This window comes from Jaculus jaculus, chromosome 18 (genome assembly GCF_020740685.1).
Source record: "Jaculus jaculus isolate mJacJac1 chromosome 18, mJacJac1.mat.Y.cur, whole genome shotgun sequence".
Classification (NCBI taxonomy): Eukaryota; Metazoa; Chordata; class Mammalia; order Rodentia; family Dipodidae; genus Jaculus; species Jaculus jaculus.
The window spans coordinates 42,911,131-42,929,163 of NC_059119.1; the positions used below are offsets into that span (position 1 = coordinate 42,911,131).

General features: G+C 44.8%; 1 protein-coding gene across 4 annotated transcripts in view; it reads left to right on the forward strand.

Annotated features, from left to right (window-relative positions):
* The first annotated feature begins 4,616 nt into the window (after positions 1-4,616).
* Positions 4,617-18,033, forward strand: part of Nrxn1 (neurexin 1) — a 450,130-nt gene continuing 436,713 nt past the window's right edge. For 3 of the 4 annotated variants that reach the window (XM_045137742.1, XM_004660157.2, XM_045137743.1), the window contains exon 1: positions 4,632-4,887. In XM_045137742.1, the coding sequence (XP_044993677.1) occupies positions 4,632-4,887 (256 nt within the window). Of the gene's footprint in view, positions 4,888-18,033 lie in introns of all 4 variants that reach the window. The other variant, XM_045137745.1, reaches the window with a different exon arrangement.

Consider the following 18,033-nt stretch of genomic DNA (forward strand, 5'->3'; position numbering starts at 1 on the left):
AAATGAAAGTTCTATTTGCAGCCGTTTACTCTTACGGGACACAGAGCAATGCTAACACACACTTACATCACACATGCTGTAATATGTAAAAGTAAGTTACAGGTTGTCGAGTCCCGTTTCCATCAACATTTTGTTGTTGTTCATCTAAAAGCAGTTTTTTTTTCAGATGAACCACAGTGTCCCTTCATGTGATTGTAAGCTCCAGGACTTGCCATCTGAAAAAACATAAATTAACAAGTAAGCACAAGCTTTGTTTGCCTCATCCAGAATAGTCATGTGTTTGCCCACAAGACTTCCCCCCGCCCCCCCCCCCCCACTATCTGGACAGAGAACTGCTCCTTGTTCCAGAAAATTACTTCCATTTATAACAAATATTGCTGCTGCTACTGCAGCAGAGCATCCGCCCCTGTACCTCCTAAGGATTCCAAAGGTGCCCTAGACAGCTGCCTGAAAGACTATAGCTACAATTTCCTCTTTCAACGCAGCCAGAAATATTTCTTCTTAAGCTCCGGAGACCCCTGAAAACTGAGATTTCTTGACTATCCTTTCCCTAACCCAAATTTCATCCTCCAGGGCCTTCCATAATGTAAGAGGAAGGACCTGCTTCCTCACCGAACACTCTTTCTTGTGCAAGCTTAAGATGCTTTCGCTCTGACTGTTCGCATGGGCTTTGGCTTCCAAGGTGTCTCTCCAAAGATGCTACCCCACATTTTGCTAGTAGTCAAGAGAATAACAAAAACAGCTGATTCACATGCAAGGGTTCATCACCCCTTATTATTCAATGCATGTGTAACTGCAAAATGATACCTGTGACTTTGGCAGTCATTATTGGCCTTGCAAAGAACAGTGAAAGTCTTTTGAGTTCCCAGTGCATATTTCTAGTTAAAATTGGACGAGGGCGACTTTCTCTGCTTTCTTATTTCAGGTCTTATATGTAGCGAAGTGTCCTAGTTGAGGTTTCTTTAGTGCCACAGTCATATGCTTTTCTTTGATTTTTATCTTGTTTTTATTCTTTCTTCCTTCCTTCTTTCCTTTCTTTTTTGTTTTGTTTTTGAGGCTGTAAGTCTTTGTAGCTCAGGCTGGCCTCAAACTTGAGACACTTCTACTCCAGTCTTACCTCCCAAGTGCTTTCCTTCCACTTTTGTGCTTTTGGTTAGTGGCTTCCCTATTTAAAATTAGTATCCAAGAATAATGCTGAAGTGCATGAGGGCCGAAGTGTTCCTGACAAAATGCAGCTGCATTCAGGTCACAATAATGGTGTGTCCTAAATAATGTCTTCAAACACAAACATGTAAAATAAGGTTGTCAACCAGAGGCTCAAAATGCTCGGACTGCAGTTGGCAAGGCCCTAACCCCATATTTCTGTGTAGGAGCAATGGTTCAATATCTGCTACTTCAGGGTCCACGGATACCACAACCATGGTAATGGTTATAGACCATAACCACCAAAAATGATGGGGAACTGCCCCATGCAGTGAGATGAACTTCTGTTTCACATATGCTGGACACTAGAGGGAGTGCAAATAAAGACTTTGTTCCTGTCCCTTTTGGGGATCTGCCAGCTAGTTGAGGAGGAGAGAACAAATTACACCATCTGTGTGTGTGTGTGTGTGTGTGTGTGTGTGTGTGTGTGTGAGGGTGGTGGTTATAATACAGAGCAAAGCATTATATTTCTTACAGACGAAAAGGAACTAAAGGTATTTTTCATGCTAACAGTCCAATTATCCTATATCTATATGAGAGGAGAGACATTGTGTCTTAAGTGAAGTGGGGAGTATTCTAACATAGTGATGCACTGTACCTTTTCTTCCTGGGAGGGCTGTTAGCAAGGACAGTGACAGGTGTAGATTATGGATGGAGTCATGGGGCTTCAGTGAGGGGCTGTGACCTAACCAGTAAATGCTGATGCCAACAAAGAATAACAGGTTTCCTTACTCCCAATCCACAGTTCCTTCCAGGATGTCACGGACATGTCAGGGTCACAATACGGACCAATAGCCTAGAAACCATAGTGGGGGGATAGTTTCATTTTATTTTTTTCTCTCTTGACTTCATACATGAAAATAATGATGACTCTCACTACTGAGTTAAAATGCACATTACGGAAATAAGAAAACAAAGAGGAGATGGCATGGGCACAAGGGTGGAAACAGCACAGAGAGCAAGCCGGATGTGTGTTCTGTCGGTCGTGTGTTGCCATGCGCAGTAGCCCACTACTGAAGAACTGCTTTTCAGTGAACTTTGGAGAGACGCCTGGTTCCTGGGGAGTGAGCCTCGAACCGGGATCCTTAAGCTTCACAGGCAAGCGCTTAACCGCTAAGCCATCTCTCCAGCCCTATTTCTTTTTTTTTTTTTTAAGTACAGGAGTTTACATTTGTTGATAGCAGATGACACAGACGGCGAGGCACTCATGAGAAGCTGTGTGTGTGTTCAATTGTTTCTTTGCCTTCAGATAGAAAGAAAAACAAAGCTCTCCAGCCACCCGACACGATCTTACTTTTATCACCACGGTTTGGGAAGCAGGGAACATTTCAATTGTAATTATTTTATTTTATTTTTTTGTTTATTTTTATTTTTTTTGAGAGCGACAGACACACACACACACACACACACACACACACACACACACACACGGGGGGGGGGGAGGAAGGGAGGGAGGAAGGGAGGGAGGGAGAGAATGGGCACTCCAGGGCTTCCAGCCACTGCCAACGAACTCCAGACGCGTGCGCCCCCTTGTGCATCTGGCTAACGTGGGTCCTGGGGGATCGAGCCTCGAACCTGGGTCCTTAGGCTTCATAGGCAAGCGCTTAACCGCTAAGCCATCTCTCCAGCCCTTCAATTGTAATTTGGTATGTGTGGTCCTCCTTGTCCACTCACATGAATTTGGTAGATTTTTAGTGTCAGTGGGTGTGTTTCTTTTCTTCGAGGACACTCTGGTCTGGAACTGTGGTTTCTTTTGTGATGGACTGGAGAGCAGACCTCGCTCCTACAGGAGATCAGCACAGCCTTCTAGACATATTGGGAGTTCTGAAACAAGCCCAGCTGATCGACTGAAAGAGCATTCGTTTTCAATACTAGTCCTTTCTCTCCTCTCTTTCGTTCTCCCCTTGGCTGCCAACAGGTAGAAAATTGCTCATCTGGAGTATCTGTCTCCATCACCCCAACTCCCTGTGCCCTAGGTGGATGTGTAAAGGAGGGCTCTTTGTTTGCAAGTAATGCGTGCACTGAGCAGACCATCCGAACCCGTGCCTCGGCAGATGATGTCAGGCCTTATTTAGCAGTTTGGTTTTGAACACCTGGTGAAACAAGTTTGGTCCAATGAAAAGAGTCGAATTCTTTTCCCTTTTCAGAGCTCTGAAGACACTGGTTACATCTAAGCCAAAGGGGGTAGGGATCTGGTTGAGGGGTGAGGGGTTGCCATTCTCCCTTGTAATTCAGACTGAAGTATCACCTGGCTGGGGAGGGAGGCTTGCTTTGTAGGTGTGCCCGGCACCGCGGTACACGTGTCCCTGCGATGCGCGGAGAATGCCAGGGCGAGGCGAAGCTGGGCGATTTTTGCGGGAAGCCAGAGCAGCCTCCCTCGTTACATAGGCTCGTCCTCTGCATTGCATCCGAGCTCCGGTGATTTGCTGTGGGAGACTGCAGATTTGCATAGAGCCCTGGCTCCGCCAGCGCGTGTGGCTTGCAGTTGCTTTCTTTAAAAAAAAATTTTTTTTCTTTTCTTTCTTCTTTTTTTCTTTTTCTTTTATATTTTCCTGTTTCCTCCACCACTCCTTGGGTCATCTTCCACCTCTCTTCTGCGCACTCTTCTCTGGCTGGGTCCCGGCTCGCTTTCCCCGGGGGTGCCCCCTCTTCCCCGTGAACCCCCTTCTCCGGGGCGTCAGTGTCGGGGAGGCGGCGGGCGCGGAGGTCGCCTCGGGAGCAGGCGATGCGCGCCGCTGCTCCGCGCGCTGCTGCCCGGGGGAGGCTGGCGCGAGCGGGCGAGCCGGCCGGGGCGCGATGGAGGGAAGAAGGGGCGCCGGGAGTCGGTGCGCTCGGCTTCTCCTCTGAGCGGATGCTGGGCCGGCGAAGTGGCCTCCCCTGTCCCCACGCACGATGCTGAATGGATTTACCTAGTGGATCCGCGGTGGATGGCTGTCATGTAGAAATGAGGACCCTCCGGGAGGAGCTTTAAACAATTTCCCCGGCTACCCGCACCGCCCCCCCCCACACCCCACAACCCTAGGCACGCACTCTTCGCCCGAAACTCCGGGAGCATCTCTGGAGCACCCCGAGCCCTGGAAATCTGGACTCAGAAGCCCTCCTCCCCGCGCTTCGCTGTTCTCCGGGGGTCTGCCTTTCCGAAGTACCCCCCCACACACACCCACACCGCCACCCCACCCCACACCCCTCCGCCAGCTGCATTTCTCCTCGGCGATGTTTCGGATTGTTTGGGGTGCAAGGCACAGAAGATTCCGGGACCCCCAGAAGACCGTCCGAAGGAGGGAAAGGATGGGTTCCCTGGAGCGGTGAAGGCGGCGGGACCCCGCAGCCCGTTCCGCGCCGCCCGCTCCCCGGCCGCTTCCTGGCTCTCCTTTTCCCTGCGCCCCAAACTTTGCCTCCCGCGGCGGCCCCTGGGCGGGCGCCCCGCCATGTACCCGAGGATGCTCCGGTGCGGCGCCGAGCTGGGCTCGCCCGGGGGCGGCGGCGGCGGCGGCGGCGGCGGCGCAGGGGGGCGCCTGGCCCTGCTCTGGATAGTTCCGCTCACCCTCAGCGGCCTCCTCGGGGTGGCCTGGGGAGCGTCCAGTTTGGGAGCGCACCACATCCACCATTTTCACGGCAGCAGCAAGCATCATTCAGTGCCTATCGCAATCTACAGGTCACCGGCATCCTTGCGAGGCGGACACGGTGGGTCTGCGATGTGCCAAGTTCTTGCGGGTTTTACTCTCTCCCCCCCACCCCACCAACCCCCTTCTCCACCCCCGGTCCCTCCCTTGCAACCGTGAGCTGCCCTCGCTTCTCGGGCCCCCTAAGGCTCGGGGAAACGGCAGCTCCGAGGAGACGAGGTGTGCATTGGGGTGTGTGTTTGGTGGGAGCCACTTAGTGTCTTTGAAGACAATAGAAGAGGATGGGTGAAGGCGTCGCGGGTTTGTTGGTGGCGAGGGGAGGGAGGGGCGTTCCTCACCGAGGTGCGGAAAGCGGCGTGCACCTATGAAAGGACCAGCCTGGGCAGGGCGCCTGGCCCCGCTGCAAGGGGGCGTCACTCGCTGGAAGGTCACTCGGTGGCGGGATGGGGCGCCGCCGCGCTCAGCGCCCAGCCTGGGGACCCTGAGCGCCAGAGAGAGAGAGAGAGAGAGAGAGAGAGAGAGAGAGAGAGCGAGAGCGAGAGAGAGCGAGCGCGAGGGCGGGAGAGAAGGGTTCTGCGGAACCTTTTGTCTGTGTGATGCGTTGCCCCACCTTCTGTCCAGCCTCCCTGGCCGCGAACAGAGAGAGAGAGAGAGAGAGAGAGAGAGAGAGAGAGAGAGAGAGAGAGAGAGAGAGGGAGGAGAGGGGGGGGGGAGGGAGAGAGAGGTTCCAGCCCCGTGCATCCGTCCAGCGTGCAATCGGGCTGCAGTGATGGTAGGAAAGCAGCCCTGGGACCTGGAACCCACTCAACAGGAGGCCAGTCCCTCTTACCCCTCTCCTGCCCTGATTAGAGGAGGTGGCAGCTTAGCCAGGGACCCTCTCCACGCTGGCCAGCCCCTGTCCTGCACAGTAGGGGTTCCAGGACAGCCTCCCTCCCCTGCTCCACACAGATATTTCTGTCTCTTGGCCATTGCGCTGAGTCTCCGTGGACTCGGAGATCCTTCACTAGTCTCCCCTGTGTGTGTGTGTGTGTGTGTGTGTGTGTGTGTGTGTGTGTGTGTGTGTGTTGGGGAGGAGGGTGTCTACCTGAATTCAAACTGTTGGAATGAGGAGGTCCTGGTTTCTCTTGTCAACATGTAATTCTTTCCCTGGAGGGTAAAAGAGTGCATGCTGGCTGGGCTAAGCCAGGAGTTCTGCCTGGAGGAGGAGAAGTTAGAATAGAAAAAGCCCCCCCCCCCCACACACACACTTTCCTGCTTATTTCTCCAGAGGGGTCAACAGCGTGAGCCGCCTTCACCTCATCTTTAGATGAGAGCATAGTTGTGATTATCCGAATTCCCAAAAATAAAATACCATATAGGGTCCCCCCCCCCCCCGTGTGTGTGTGTGTGTGTTTGCGGTGGAGGGTAGGCTGCCTTTCGACATTCCCAATGCTTCTCTTCCCCAGCATAGAGCCCACTCTTTGCAGACTGGAAGTTGGAGGTGCTGGCTGTGCTTCTGACTCTGCCTCTGCCTCTCCCGGCAGGGCCCATCCACCTCTCAGTCTCTGCTCAGCCCAGGATCCTTTGACTTTCTTCCAAGTAATTACTCTCCTGGGGGTGGGGGGTCAGCTTCTGGTGCTGTTTGGGGTGCCCTCAGCGCAGGCTTCCTACCGGGTAACAACTGTGGTTAGTTTGGAGTAGCCAGAATAATCTATTGAAAGGACACCAAGTCGCCCCGGCAAGCCCTCTTTGAGAGTGAAGTCGTGACATACCCCCTCCACTTCCTGCTGTGGTTCTCTCGCGCAGACCCCAGACCCGAACTCTGGAGCTCTGGGCGTCAGGGTGGATCCCTGGGACACAGGCAGGAGCTCTTGGTGCTTTCCTCACTGGCTCCCTGTAGGCGGAGAGCTTGTTGCTCCCCTCGACCCCCTCTCCCCCCCAGGGGGGTGGGGGCTCCTCAGCCTTAACCACTTGCCTGGCTTTGAGCAGAACTGAGTCCGGTGGGAGGGAGGCGAGCCAGGGCGCAGGAGGGCCAGACAGAGCGCGGGTGGGTGGGAGTGGCGAGCCAGATGGGGGCACCGAGTGGGTGCGGCGCCTAATTGCACCAGGGGTGGGATCCAGGCTAATCATCTCAACCAGCGTATTAACTTCTCGGTGGCTGTGCCTCTGCGGAAAGGCGAGGCCACTGAATGGGGACAGTGCCCAGTGCCCAAGGAGGTGGGAGAGGCCAACAAAGCGCCAGGCGGCCAGCCAGGCTGGTCTTCTTTTCCCACTGCGGTTCCTACCCCGGGCAGACGCCGTCTGCTGGCCTGCCCAGACACGTCTTTCCCTCCAGAACACAGTGAGTCTGTGTCAATGAAAAAATCAGGCGCATCTATCACTGAATAAGAGAGCAGGGGATAGCCGAGAAGATAGTCTGGAAGGAGAGATTTGGATAATTCCTCTGGGCTAGAGAACTTTCTTTCCTTCAGACGCACTATCCTCGGGTCACTTGTAGAACTAACTCTCCGTGGCCTTCTCACAGGAACTCTCTGTGGATCAGACTCCTGTCACTCTTTCTTGAATATATGTGTATTCTGAGATCCAGACTAACCAGTTAGAATCCAATCGCCTCAATAAAAGCCAGATGTGGAATTTTTATACTTCATCCCTTCCTTCCCTTGAAGACAGGGGAATTAACTCTACAGGGAACAAGCTAGGGATATTATAATGACAGAGACAAACTCTGAAGGTGATGGATTCAGGACCCAGGGGTGAGGATGGAGTGCAGAGGGGCCCAGAGCAGGACGGAGCAGGGTGATGGCTTCAAAGAAACTTAATAAGACAGAGGTGATGTTGAATTTGTCGGGTCAATAAGCTCCTGGAATAGTTAGGTAGCTCTTTACTGGGGCAAAGGAGCACTAGAAAAGAGCGGTCGAATCTCACAGATGATGATGGGGCAAAAGACAAGTAAATGACGATGAGATAAATTCCTAGCAGAAAATCGAGGCTGGTAAAGTAAGGTTTAGCTCAAAATGTGAGACTATTGCGAACGTTTGTGTATAGGTGAATGAATAAATGGGTTTACTTGATTGTCTATAAGATATCTCAGAATCATAATCCTCCCCCCTTTTATTCCATCATGGGAATATATAGGCTTAAATGTGTAAGAGAAAAAAAATTCCTGTGGAATAATTTTAGGAATAAAATCAAGTCTCCTGTGTTTAGAGAACTGCTGGGTTGACTGTCTAGGTTCATTCTTCTTCATTTTCTCATCACGCCATGCTTCATTTGTGCTATTATGAGGTGTCACTTACCAGGTTTGCAGGGCGCAGGGGGAGCTCATGCGCCCTCCCCACATCTTTGTGCAAGCTGACCCACTTTCGGTGATGATGATGAGGTTTGTTAAGTGCATATATATGAGAATCAGTGTCTGAGAACATTTCAGCACCTACCCCTCCCCCCCATATTTTGCATGCACTTATAAACATAAATGGTGAAACTCCCTCCATAGGAAAAGAGATATATGTTTTTTTCTGGTTAAATCAATGGGGAACTGTGTGACTGTAAATGATAAGAAGCTTGCTTGTAATTAAAGGCAACAAAAGCGCAGAATAGATGCGTGTGCTGAGCCCGTGTTGCTTCTGTACTTTGCCATATGTGCGGAGCATGGAATGATGTCAGTGCAATGCTCAGGTTCCCATATCAGCTCCCAGCTTTCCTAAGAACTTCTGCTTTGCATACTTTAGGAGATTACCTTAGAGCCTCTCAATATTTTCAGGAGACAAAGGAAGGAGAAAGCCATCCGAGAAAGATGAGCACACCAGTGCCAGCCTCTTTCCTCCCACAAATATGAGTTCTGAAAATTTTATTGCAATGATGAGCTTATACTATTAGAGGGCAAAAGGGTTTTCCCTGAAGGAAATGTTAACAGATTTTAAAGGTAGATTGTATTTGAAATAGCTCAATGATGTTGTATAGGACTAACAATTATATCTTGAATTTATAACGTTATTCTTTCTCATGTACTTTCAAGGCATGCAGTAAACTTCTGAGAGTGGTGGTGGGTCTTGCAGGGGGGTTAAATATCATTTTCCTTGTGAGGCTACTGTAGAGTAGTGGAGATGGGCCAAAAAAAAAAAAAAAAAAAAAAAAAAAAAAAAATGGAGCCAGATCCCTGATCAGAGTCAAAGAGAAATTAGAATCAAAGCTTTGTGGCCCATAGCCAAGAGCAATTCCATGACCTCAGAGATTTTTAAACCAGAACAGGGAGGGTCCTCTGTGTGGCTTAATGGCAAAGCTCTCGGAGTTGAATTCACTGTAAGGAATACAGCCCAGAATTTCTTCCAGCGTGTACAACAGTAATGCATGCTGCAAGAAAGGCCGATGACAATTCAACTGGTGTCCTGCTGATCCCTTCATTAATACTTCGGAGGAGGTTTTCATCCCTCCGCTGTTTCACCAGGAGGCAGGGGGTTGATCTTGGATGGGATGATCTCTGAACACTTTTGTGGTGCAGGCTAGAGGCTTAGGAAAACCTTTCACACCAGTCTCTACATTGATGAATATATATATATATATATATATATATATATATATATATATATATATCACTATTTTGTTATCACTTCCTATATGTGACTGCAAATTTTGTGACTGAAATATTCTACTGAAATAGGCACCGCTGTTCAACGCTTCTCCCATTGTTTTCCTGAACCAAATAGTACAACATGGAAATGCTGTTCTGAGCAAGGTGGCCTGCTTATATTTATGGAACAAGTTTTTAAAAAAATCTTACCTGCTCCATACCACTGGTATTCGAGAGTAACTTTTCATTTCCCAAACATTATTGTGTTCATCTCTTGGATTGAACATCCATTCGTTCATTCATTCATTCACTCATTCAATAAATGCCTTCTGTGGAAACGTATTTACATCTGTGTACCAGGTACTCAGAAGGGCCAGATAATATTGGGAATAATGGGAGGAAGGATCATCTAGGAAAAGCCAGCCACTCAAAACCCAAATACCAAGTTCATCACTTAGTTCTGAAAATTCAGATTATTATTAGAAAGAGTAACCCTTAAACAAATAAACAAAATTTCTCTTCAAAATGAAGTAGTCTCCAGCTGGAGAGATGGCTTAGCGGTTAAGGCATTTGCCTGTGACCCCAGTTCGATTCCCTGGGTCCCATGTAAGCCATATACACAAGGAGTCTCATGTGTCTGGAGTTCGTTTGCAGGGGCTGGAGGCCCTGGCATGCCCATTCTCTCTCTCTCACTCTCTACCTTTTTCTCTCTCAAATAAATGAAATATAGTTTAACAAAAAAGTACTCTCAAAACATAACTAAAAAAATAACATAAAGTTTAGGTAAAGGTAGTAGTTATCTGTGATGCAACATAAATATCCAATGAGTAAATCTTATCCACATTACCTTTGACTGTCCTTTAATATTAATATTCTAGAGAGCGCTTCCTGGAAAAGTGTTTTCTTTCTAGTTGCTACATATATTTCTTGCAGGAAAACATAGAGCATTTATTTTGCAAATTGAGACAGGAATCTTTTGTGCAAATGTATTTAAGATGGGGGACTCATTGATTTAAATTCATACTAATGTGTAAATAATTGAGTCATCTTGGTCTGGTGGAGATAGTTCTCAGAAATATATCTATGTGAGAATTTGGCCACTGCAGTTTATTAGCATTGTGTAAATTTGCTAAGCTATTCATCTCCCCTAAGAATGTTTTCTGAACCCATAAAATGAATATACAATAAGTTATAACTCTGGAAAGAATAAGTGAGGTGATGAATTTGAAAAGTACACAAACTATAGTTGCTCCTCAAAATATATATGTAACTGAGAGACTTCAAGGATGGACTTTTAGCCATAAGTCTGCCCATTATTACCTTTATTAACATTATTGGTTAACATTTAAATTATTTTTTTTATTTATTTGAAAGTGACAGACAGAGAGAGAAAGAGGCAGATATAGAGAGAATGGGCACACTAGGGCCTCCAGCCACTGCAAACGAAGACACATGCACCCCCTTGTGCATCTGGCTAATGTGGATCCTGGGGAATTGAGCCTAGAACCAGGGTCCTTAGGCCTCACAGGCAAGTGCTTAACCACTAAGCCATCTTTCCAGCCCCTTTATTAACATTATTAACTGTTTGACTTATGGAAGTCGGTTACTGCTTTAAACAGCAGTTCCATTTTAGCTCTGAAGTCTGGTGAGTATCTCCTTTTCATTTTATCAATGTAACAATGTAGATCTAAGTAATGTGAGTGACCCTGGCACATTGGGTCAGAGCATGTCAGTGACAGTTGGAAGGCCCATTTGGGTCTTCTAACTCATCTGAAATACTGCATAAAGCCTTCTTTCTCTTCTGAGGAGGACTTCCCTCCTTCATCTGCACTTTACCCTGGACAATTTATTATCACATGTGGGTGGTCTTTTTAGGTGATTAACTGCAATAGAAGTGACATTTTTGAGAACAGAACCTCTAAACCTGACTTATGTAGAAACAGTATCCTGTTTTCCTTCTGTCGATCACCACACTCTTCCATCAGAACGTCCTGCCTGCCATCTATCTCTTGAACATCTCCAGGATGGGTCCCTTGTGAGAATGTTGACAATCTCAAAAATAATAAGCATGGTTTTTATTTTGCTTTGTCAATCACATGCCATATGCTGCTCCATCTCTTTCCTCTCTTCCCTGTCTCCCTGCCTCTCAAAAAGAATAAAAACACACAAGTAGGTCTTTAAGACTCCTTTGGACATAAGACTCTCTTAAATTCCTCATGCGTTGGTCATCTTTTCCAGTAATTTTATTGATTCTAGGTGTGCCATAACTGAATTTCTTTTCTTCTTCTTCTTTTTTTCCTTGAGTGATCTAATTGTCCTAACTCTTGTTCAGAGAGTGGCTCTTCTAGGTGTCTGGAAGTCCTGTTGTAAGAATCAGACTCACAGTCCACTTCCTCACACTTCCTCTAGGCTGAGGCCTCGGGGATGATCTTTGAGAAAAGCACATGTTCCTTTCATTTGACATTTAGCCTGGGCCTTTCTAGTCTATGTAAAGTACAAGATATCTCTCCACAGAGAAACTTGTACTAACCTTTTAAAATACTCCAAAATGAATGATTTGTTTTAGTGCTTATCACACAATAATGTATCTGTCCACTTTTGACAGAACTGCATATAAACAGCTGTCTTTTAAAGTCCATATTCTCTGGCCCCTTAACACACAGCTTGTAGAGCGTCCCCTGGTCATCACAGCCAGGGTCATTACTGTGCCGATGAAGGAACACATTAGGAGGGTGGTGATTTCTCCAGGGCCCCTTAGTTAATAAGCCACCACTTTTGTCTCTTTCCATGACAATATGATGAGACGGAGGCTTGGTAACCGCACCGCATCTGGATGCGGAAGACCTACATTTTGTCCTGGTGTCATTACTTTCCACTTTAGTTATAAAAAGTGCTGTTTTTCGTTGAGAATAAAATAGTCCATAAAATCCAAACAAAAATACTTAATTCACATAGTTCTCAATATTTTTCATATATGTATGTTTATTTATTTGTTGACACGTTAAAAAGGCGTAAGTTTGTATGGTACCACATGTTGTGCCAACATATTGTACGCACAGTGTGTGTGGGGTTCAAATCTGAGTAAGGCTACGTAACTCCTCAAACAGTTGCCATGTTTCTTGGAAGTGAAAGCTTTAAAAAAAAATTACAAGTGAAAATAAATAGGAAATTTATATCTGTCTTTCACTTGGAGAATTCTAGTTAATCACACATTGTTAGTCAATAAATGACTAGTGAAGTAGAAATGCATGGATAAATGAAGACCATTTTCAAACTCAGCTTGAAGCAAAGTCCTCGGAGAAATTTCATCATCTAAAATGATTGTACTAAAAAGCATGGAATCCCAGAGTTAAAAGCATTTTGTGATATGATGTAATTTTTAAAATAATGTTGTAAATTTTATTTTTTATTTATTTGAGAAAGAGAGAGATTGAAAGTTCAGGATGCACCAGGGCTTCCTGCCACTGCAAATTAACTCCAGACACACGCACCACTTTGTGTGCCTGGTTTCCATGGGTTTTGGGCAACTGGGCTGGGCTTGTGAAGATTTTCAAGCAAGTATCTTTAACAATAGAACAATCTCTCCAGCCCTTGGTTATGGATTTTATTATATATATACACACACACACACACACACACACACACACGCTTGCCATGGATGTGAGTAACCATCTGATCATCATCCCTTATACTTTTAGATGTCTACAGGGCTGAGTTATACAAAAGAAGTAGTGGCATTCATTCTTCCATAAACAGAAACTTATGGGTTCTGGTACTTTTTACGTTAAGATTTACTTTCTAACGTGTGTATAGGTACAGAGTTTGGAAAGCATCACTGTTGAAGGTTGTGACGTTATTCTGAAACGCTCACTGGGGGCAAGTGTGGCAACCCCAGACCATGTTATTCTCATCTTAGCCTGTCCGTACTTTTATTTCAGCCTGCAGTAGCAACTTTTACTGAATGGTGTAGATTTCCTAATGGATTTCACTTCGCAATATTACATGATTTGACTTTGTTAATGTGAGGAAGGCTTTAGTTTATATCTATGTATCTATGCCATCTTATGTGTAACTATCTTTCCTAGTGATCAAATGAGTTATAATCTGGTGTGAAACAATAGTTCACAGCATGATTAATTTAAGTTCATCTTGGATTTGTGTGTGCGTGTATGCGTGTGTGTGGAGAAAATATATGTACTAAACTTTCTAATTGGGTGCAGGACATTATTTCATAGACTATATGAAAGCCTTTATATTTCTTATTCATTTCTAAATATTTTTTGTTTGTTTGTTTATGAGAGAGAAAGTGAGATGGAAGGAATGGGTGTACCAGGGCCTCCAGCAATTGCAAACGAACTCCAAATGCATGTGTCACCTTGTGTATTTGACTTAAATGAGTCCTAGGGAATTGAACCTGTAACATTGGCTTTGTAGGAAAGCACCTTAACCACTAAGCTATTGCCCCAGCCCAGTTTCTAAAAGTCTTTTATCTGACCTATTATACAGCTGTAGTCATTGAAAATAGATCTTTTTGGGGAGGATTATATGTTTCCAAAGTTTAGAGACATTTTCTTCAATACTGTAAAGTATATTTCCTTGAAGTTCACACTTCACATTTTAAATATTTCAATATGCTATATCACTCATTTTTCATGTCTACTAACCAAGCCATAATACATGCTCAAAAAAGATGAATATTAAAATAATCTCTGTCAGCAAAACGGTTAATTGGACATTGTAGTAAATATGCAAACAGTCTGTTTTCCCTACATATTCTTTTCCTTGGGGCTTGTCCTAAGTGGGTACAGAGGTCTGAGGTGCTTTATGAGCAATTTATAATAATGTAATCAAGTGAGGAGCACTAATGATGGGCATCTTTAAATAAAAGCCTTGAATTTAGCACATATGCATGTATATATTAAAATATACAGGTGCCATTGTGATAGCTAAAACACAGGACAAGATAGTCTATTTGTTCTTGCCAGGAATCAAACTCTTGCCTGTGATCTTTTGTTCAATAAGGTATATTAAAATTGTAATTCCTTTTAAGATGAAATTAATCCAAGTCTTGTATTTCAGTGAGGAAGTGACTATAATAGGATAATGAATCCATTGTCCTAATTTAACCCAATTAAAAGACTGGAAATAGCTGGATGTGGTGGCACGCACCTTTCATTCTAGCACTCAGAAGGCAAAGGTGGGGGCTGGAGAGATGGCTTAGCGGTTAAGCACTTGCCTGTGAAGCCTAAAGACCCCGGTTCGAGGCTCGATTCCCCAGGACCCACGTTAGCCAGATGCAGAAGGGGGCGCACCCATCTAGAATTCGTCTGCAGTGGCTGGAAGCCCTGGTGAGCCCATTCTCTCTCTCTCTCTCTGCCTTGGTCTCTGTCTGTCGCTCTCAAATAAATAAATAAAAATAAACCAAAAAAAAAATAAATAAAAAGGCAGAGGTAAGAGGATTGCAGTGAGTTCAAGGCCACCCTGAGACTACATCGTGAATTCCAAGTCAGCCTGGGCTAGAGTGAGACCCTACCTCGAAAAACTTAAAAAAAAAAAAAAAAAAAAAGAGTGGAAACAAAGGGTTAGGACTGTGAACAAAAATGGTCATAAAGAACCAATTATTGGATAGTTGCTTAGTGCTTATTATAGAGCAGGTACTGTCCTAAACTCTTCATGAAATATTAAGTCATTTGATTCTCCCACTAACTCTCTGAGTTAGTCACAATTAATCCTACATTTCACACATACAGATATCCAGGTAGAATAAGGTTATTAAGTAGTCCCTTTACATGGGGCCTGGATATAAATGCAAGCAACTCTCCAGAAAGTTTGTTCTTAACTTATACATAATTTATTGTCATTAATTAAACATTGTCTTTTTTTTCCCAAACCTTTATTGCCAGTGGTCCATGATGATCCAGTAGGGTGACTTTGTACTAATTTGAGATGTACTTTGTATAATTTCCTGCATATCACTTCTCTAAGATGATATCACCACTACCTTACCTTCCTATTTCTTTCTGGGCCTTGTAACTACACAGAACATCCAGAAACTTCCTGTGCCTCTAACCCCCCCCATCCCACCACTTCATTAGTTTTGACTGATTTATGAATCCCCATATCTGCCTCCACATTGAGAGTAAAGTAATAATTGATTTAAGATGTTTATTAATGTTTATTAATTCAACAAATACAGTCCCCACAAAACTGATTATCTGCTGTAATAATAGACTCATTTGCAAGTACAGCTAAGATTTACAGTTAAAAGGTAACAGCTGGAATGATCCTGGCTAAGTGATTGTCTTCTCCCAGGATGAAAGGAACCCTTCTTTCCATGCTTAAATAAAAGGATAACTGTGTGTTTCTAAAGCCAAGATACAGAAGAATGATTGACAATTAAATTAGCTTAAATATACAAATATTCATTATGGTTTATTAATCAAGAAGCCTTAAACATTTTAAAAATGAAATTGGGTTTTTATACATGTGTATGAGTGTATGAAGAATTTAAGCATTTCCAATATTTATTTCTGGTGAGTTTTAGAACTGGACTTATTAAAAGTTAGGCCATTATTTAGAAACTTTGATATCTACTTTAAGGTGTAAGTCTCATAAATACCTTTTTTTTAAATTCCTTTTCAGTTTAACACCAAAATTTTCATCATATTTACTAACATTTCACTGAAAATAATACCACAAGAATTTTGGGAAATTCCCTTTCCCTTGTGACATAAAGGGTTATCTTTGCACTCATAAATGCTCTACCAAAGATATAACAATTGCAGTGGCCGAGGCCCTCTTGTGCCAATTCTCTCTCTCTCTCTAAAATTAAAAAAAAAAAAATGACCTTGGGCAAGTTTCCATACCTCTCCAATTCCTTAAGTGACACCTTATATCAGTATTTGGCACAGGACCTATTTACATTGTGGCATCTTGAAGTAAGAAAATAAGACTGACCTTCTTTGCTCTTGAAAAAGTAAGAATTACTTAGTTACAATACTACCCATCCTCCCTGGCCTGGGGCTTTTAAGTCTAGCTATATTTTTCTACTTATTTTATTTTTTAAAAAAAAATACTTTATTTTTATTAATTTATGAGAGAGAGAGAGAGAGAGAGAGAGAGAGAGAGAGAGAGAGATGGAGATATTGGGTATACTAGGGCTTCCAGCCATAATGAACTCCATTGTTCATTTTGTACATCTGGCTTACATGGGTTTGGGGAACTGAACCTGGGTCCTTTGGCTTTTGTAGATAATCACCTTAATCAGAAAGCCATCTCTCCAGCCCTTATTTTGTTATTTTATTTTACTTTTCAGGTTTTGTTGAAGTAGGGTCTTACTTGGATCTCACTCTGTAGTCTCAGGTTGTCCTAAAAAATCACAGTGATCCTCCTGTCCTCTTTGAAGCCAGGTATCCTGACTTAAGCATTTTTTTAAAATTAATTATTTATTTATTTGAGAGCGACAGACACAGAGAGAAAGACAGATAGAGGGAGAGAGAGAGAGAATGGGCGCGCCAGGGCTTCCAGCCTCTGCAAACGAACTCCAGACGCGTGCGCCCCCTTGTGCATCTGGCTAACGTGGGACCTGGGGAACCGAGCCTTGAACCGGGGTCCTTAGGCTTCACAGGCAAGCGCTTAACCGCTAAGCCACCTCTCCAGCCCGACTTAAGCCTTTTTGATGGAAGGCAACTTTCTAGATAATACATCACAAGGAAGAGTGCATTTTTTAGAAAAAAAAATTTATATTTTGAGACACAGAATATGAATATGGGCATGTCAGTGCTTCCAGCCACTGCAAATGGACTCCAGACACACGTGTTACCACCTTGTGCATCTTGCTTACATGGGTTGCCCAGGGTCCTGTGGCACTTCAGGCACATACTTTAACCGCTAAGCCATCTCTCCAGCCCAGTGTGAGCTCTTTAGGAAAGCTCGGGGCAGCTCATGTGGGGCTGACACTCGACCCTAGATTCCACCTCACAGGCTCATGGGCTCCCTAGTGAATCTGGATACCCTCCCTCACATGGTGTGTCTGCTGTTTGGGGAAAGGAGTACCCCCAAACAGTACACCCTAGCAATTTGCTGCATGGCAGTAGAATTGTGTAGAAACCAAAGAAACAATTTCCAGCATGGGAGTTGGAGAAAGGCTTTCAGATGGAGAAGGGTTTCAGAGAGTGTTATTGCTAAGATTTTGGAACCATCCAAACAATCCAGAATTACTTTTCTGGCCTTAGTAAAAAACAACAACAACAACAACAACAACAAAAAAAAAAACAGTATAAAAGATACCTAATTCTTTTTTATTTTTCTTTCTTTATTTTTCTTTTAATTTTGAGAGACAGGGAGGGTTGGCGTTCTGGGGTCTGAGCCATGAAATTGAACACCAGACGCTTGCTCCACCTAGTGGGCATGTGCGACCTTGCCCTTGCCTCATGTTTGTGTGCTTGGCTAAGGTGGGATATGGAGGGTTGAACATGGGTCATTTGGCTTCACAGTCAAGAGCCTTAACCAATAAGCCATCTCTCCGGCCCATAACCTGATTCTTACTTCAGCAGGAAAGTGAGGTTGTTCTCTAGATGTTGGCCGGGACCTACCAGAGAGGAACACATTCTTGAATGACAGAGACATGCAGAGAAAAACTCCACCCTTGCAGGGAAAAGT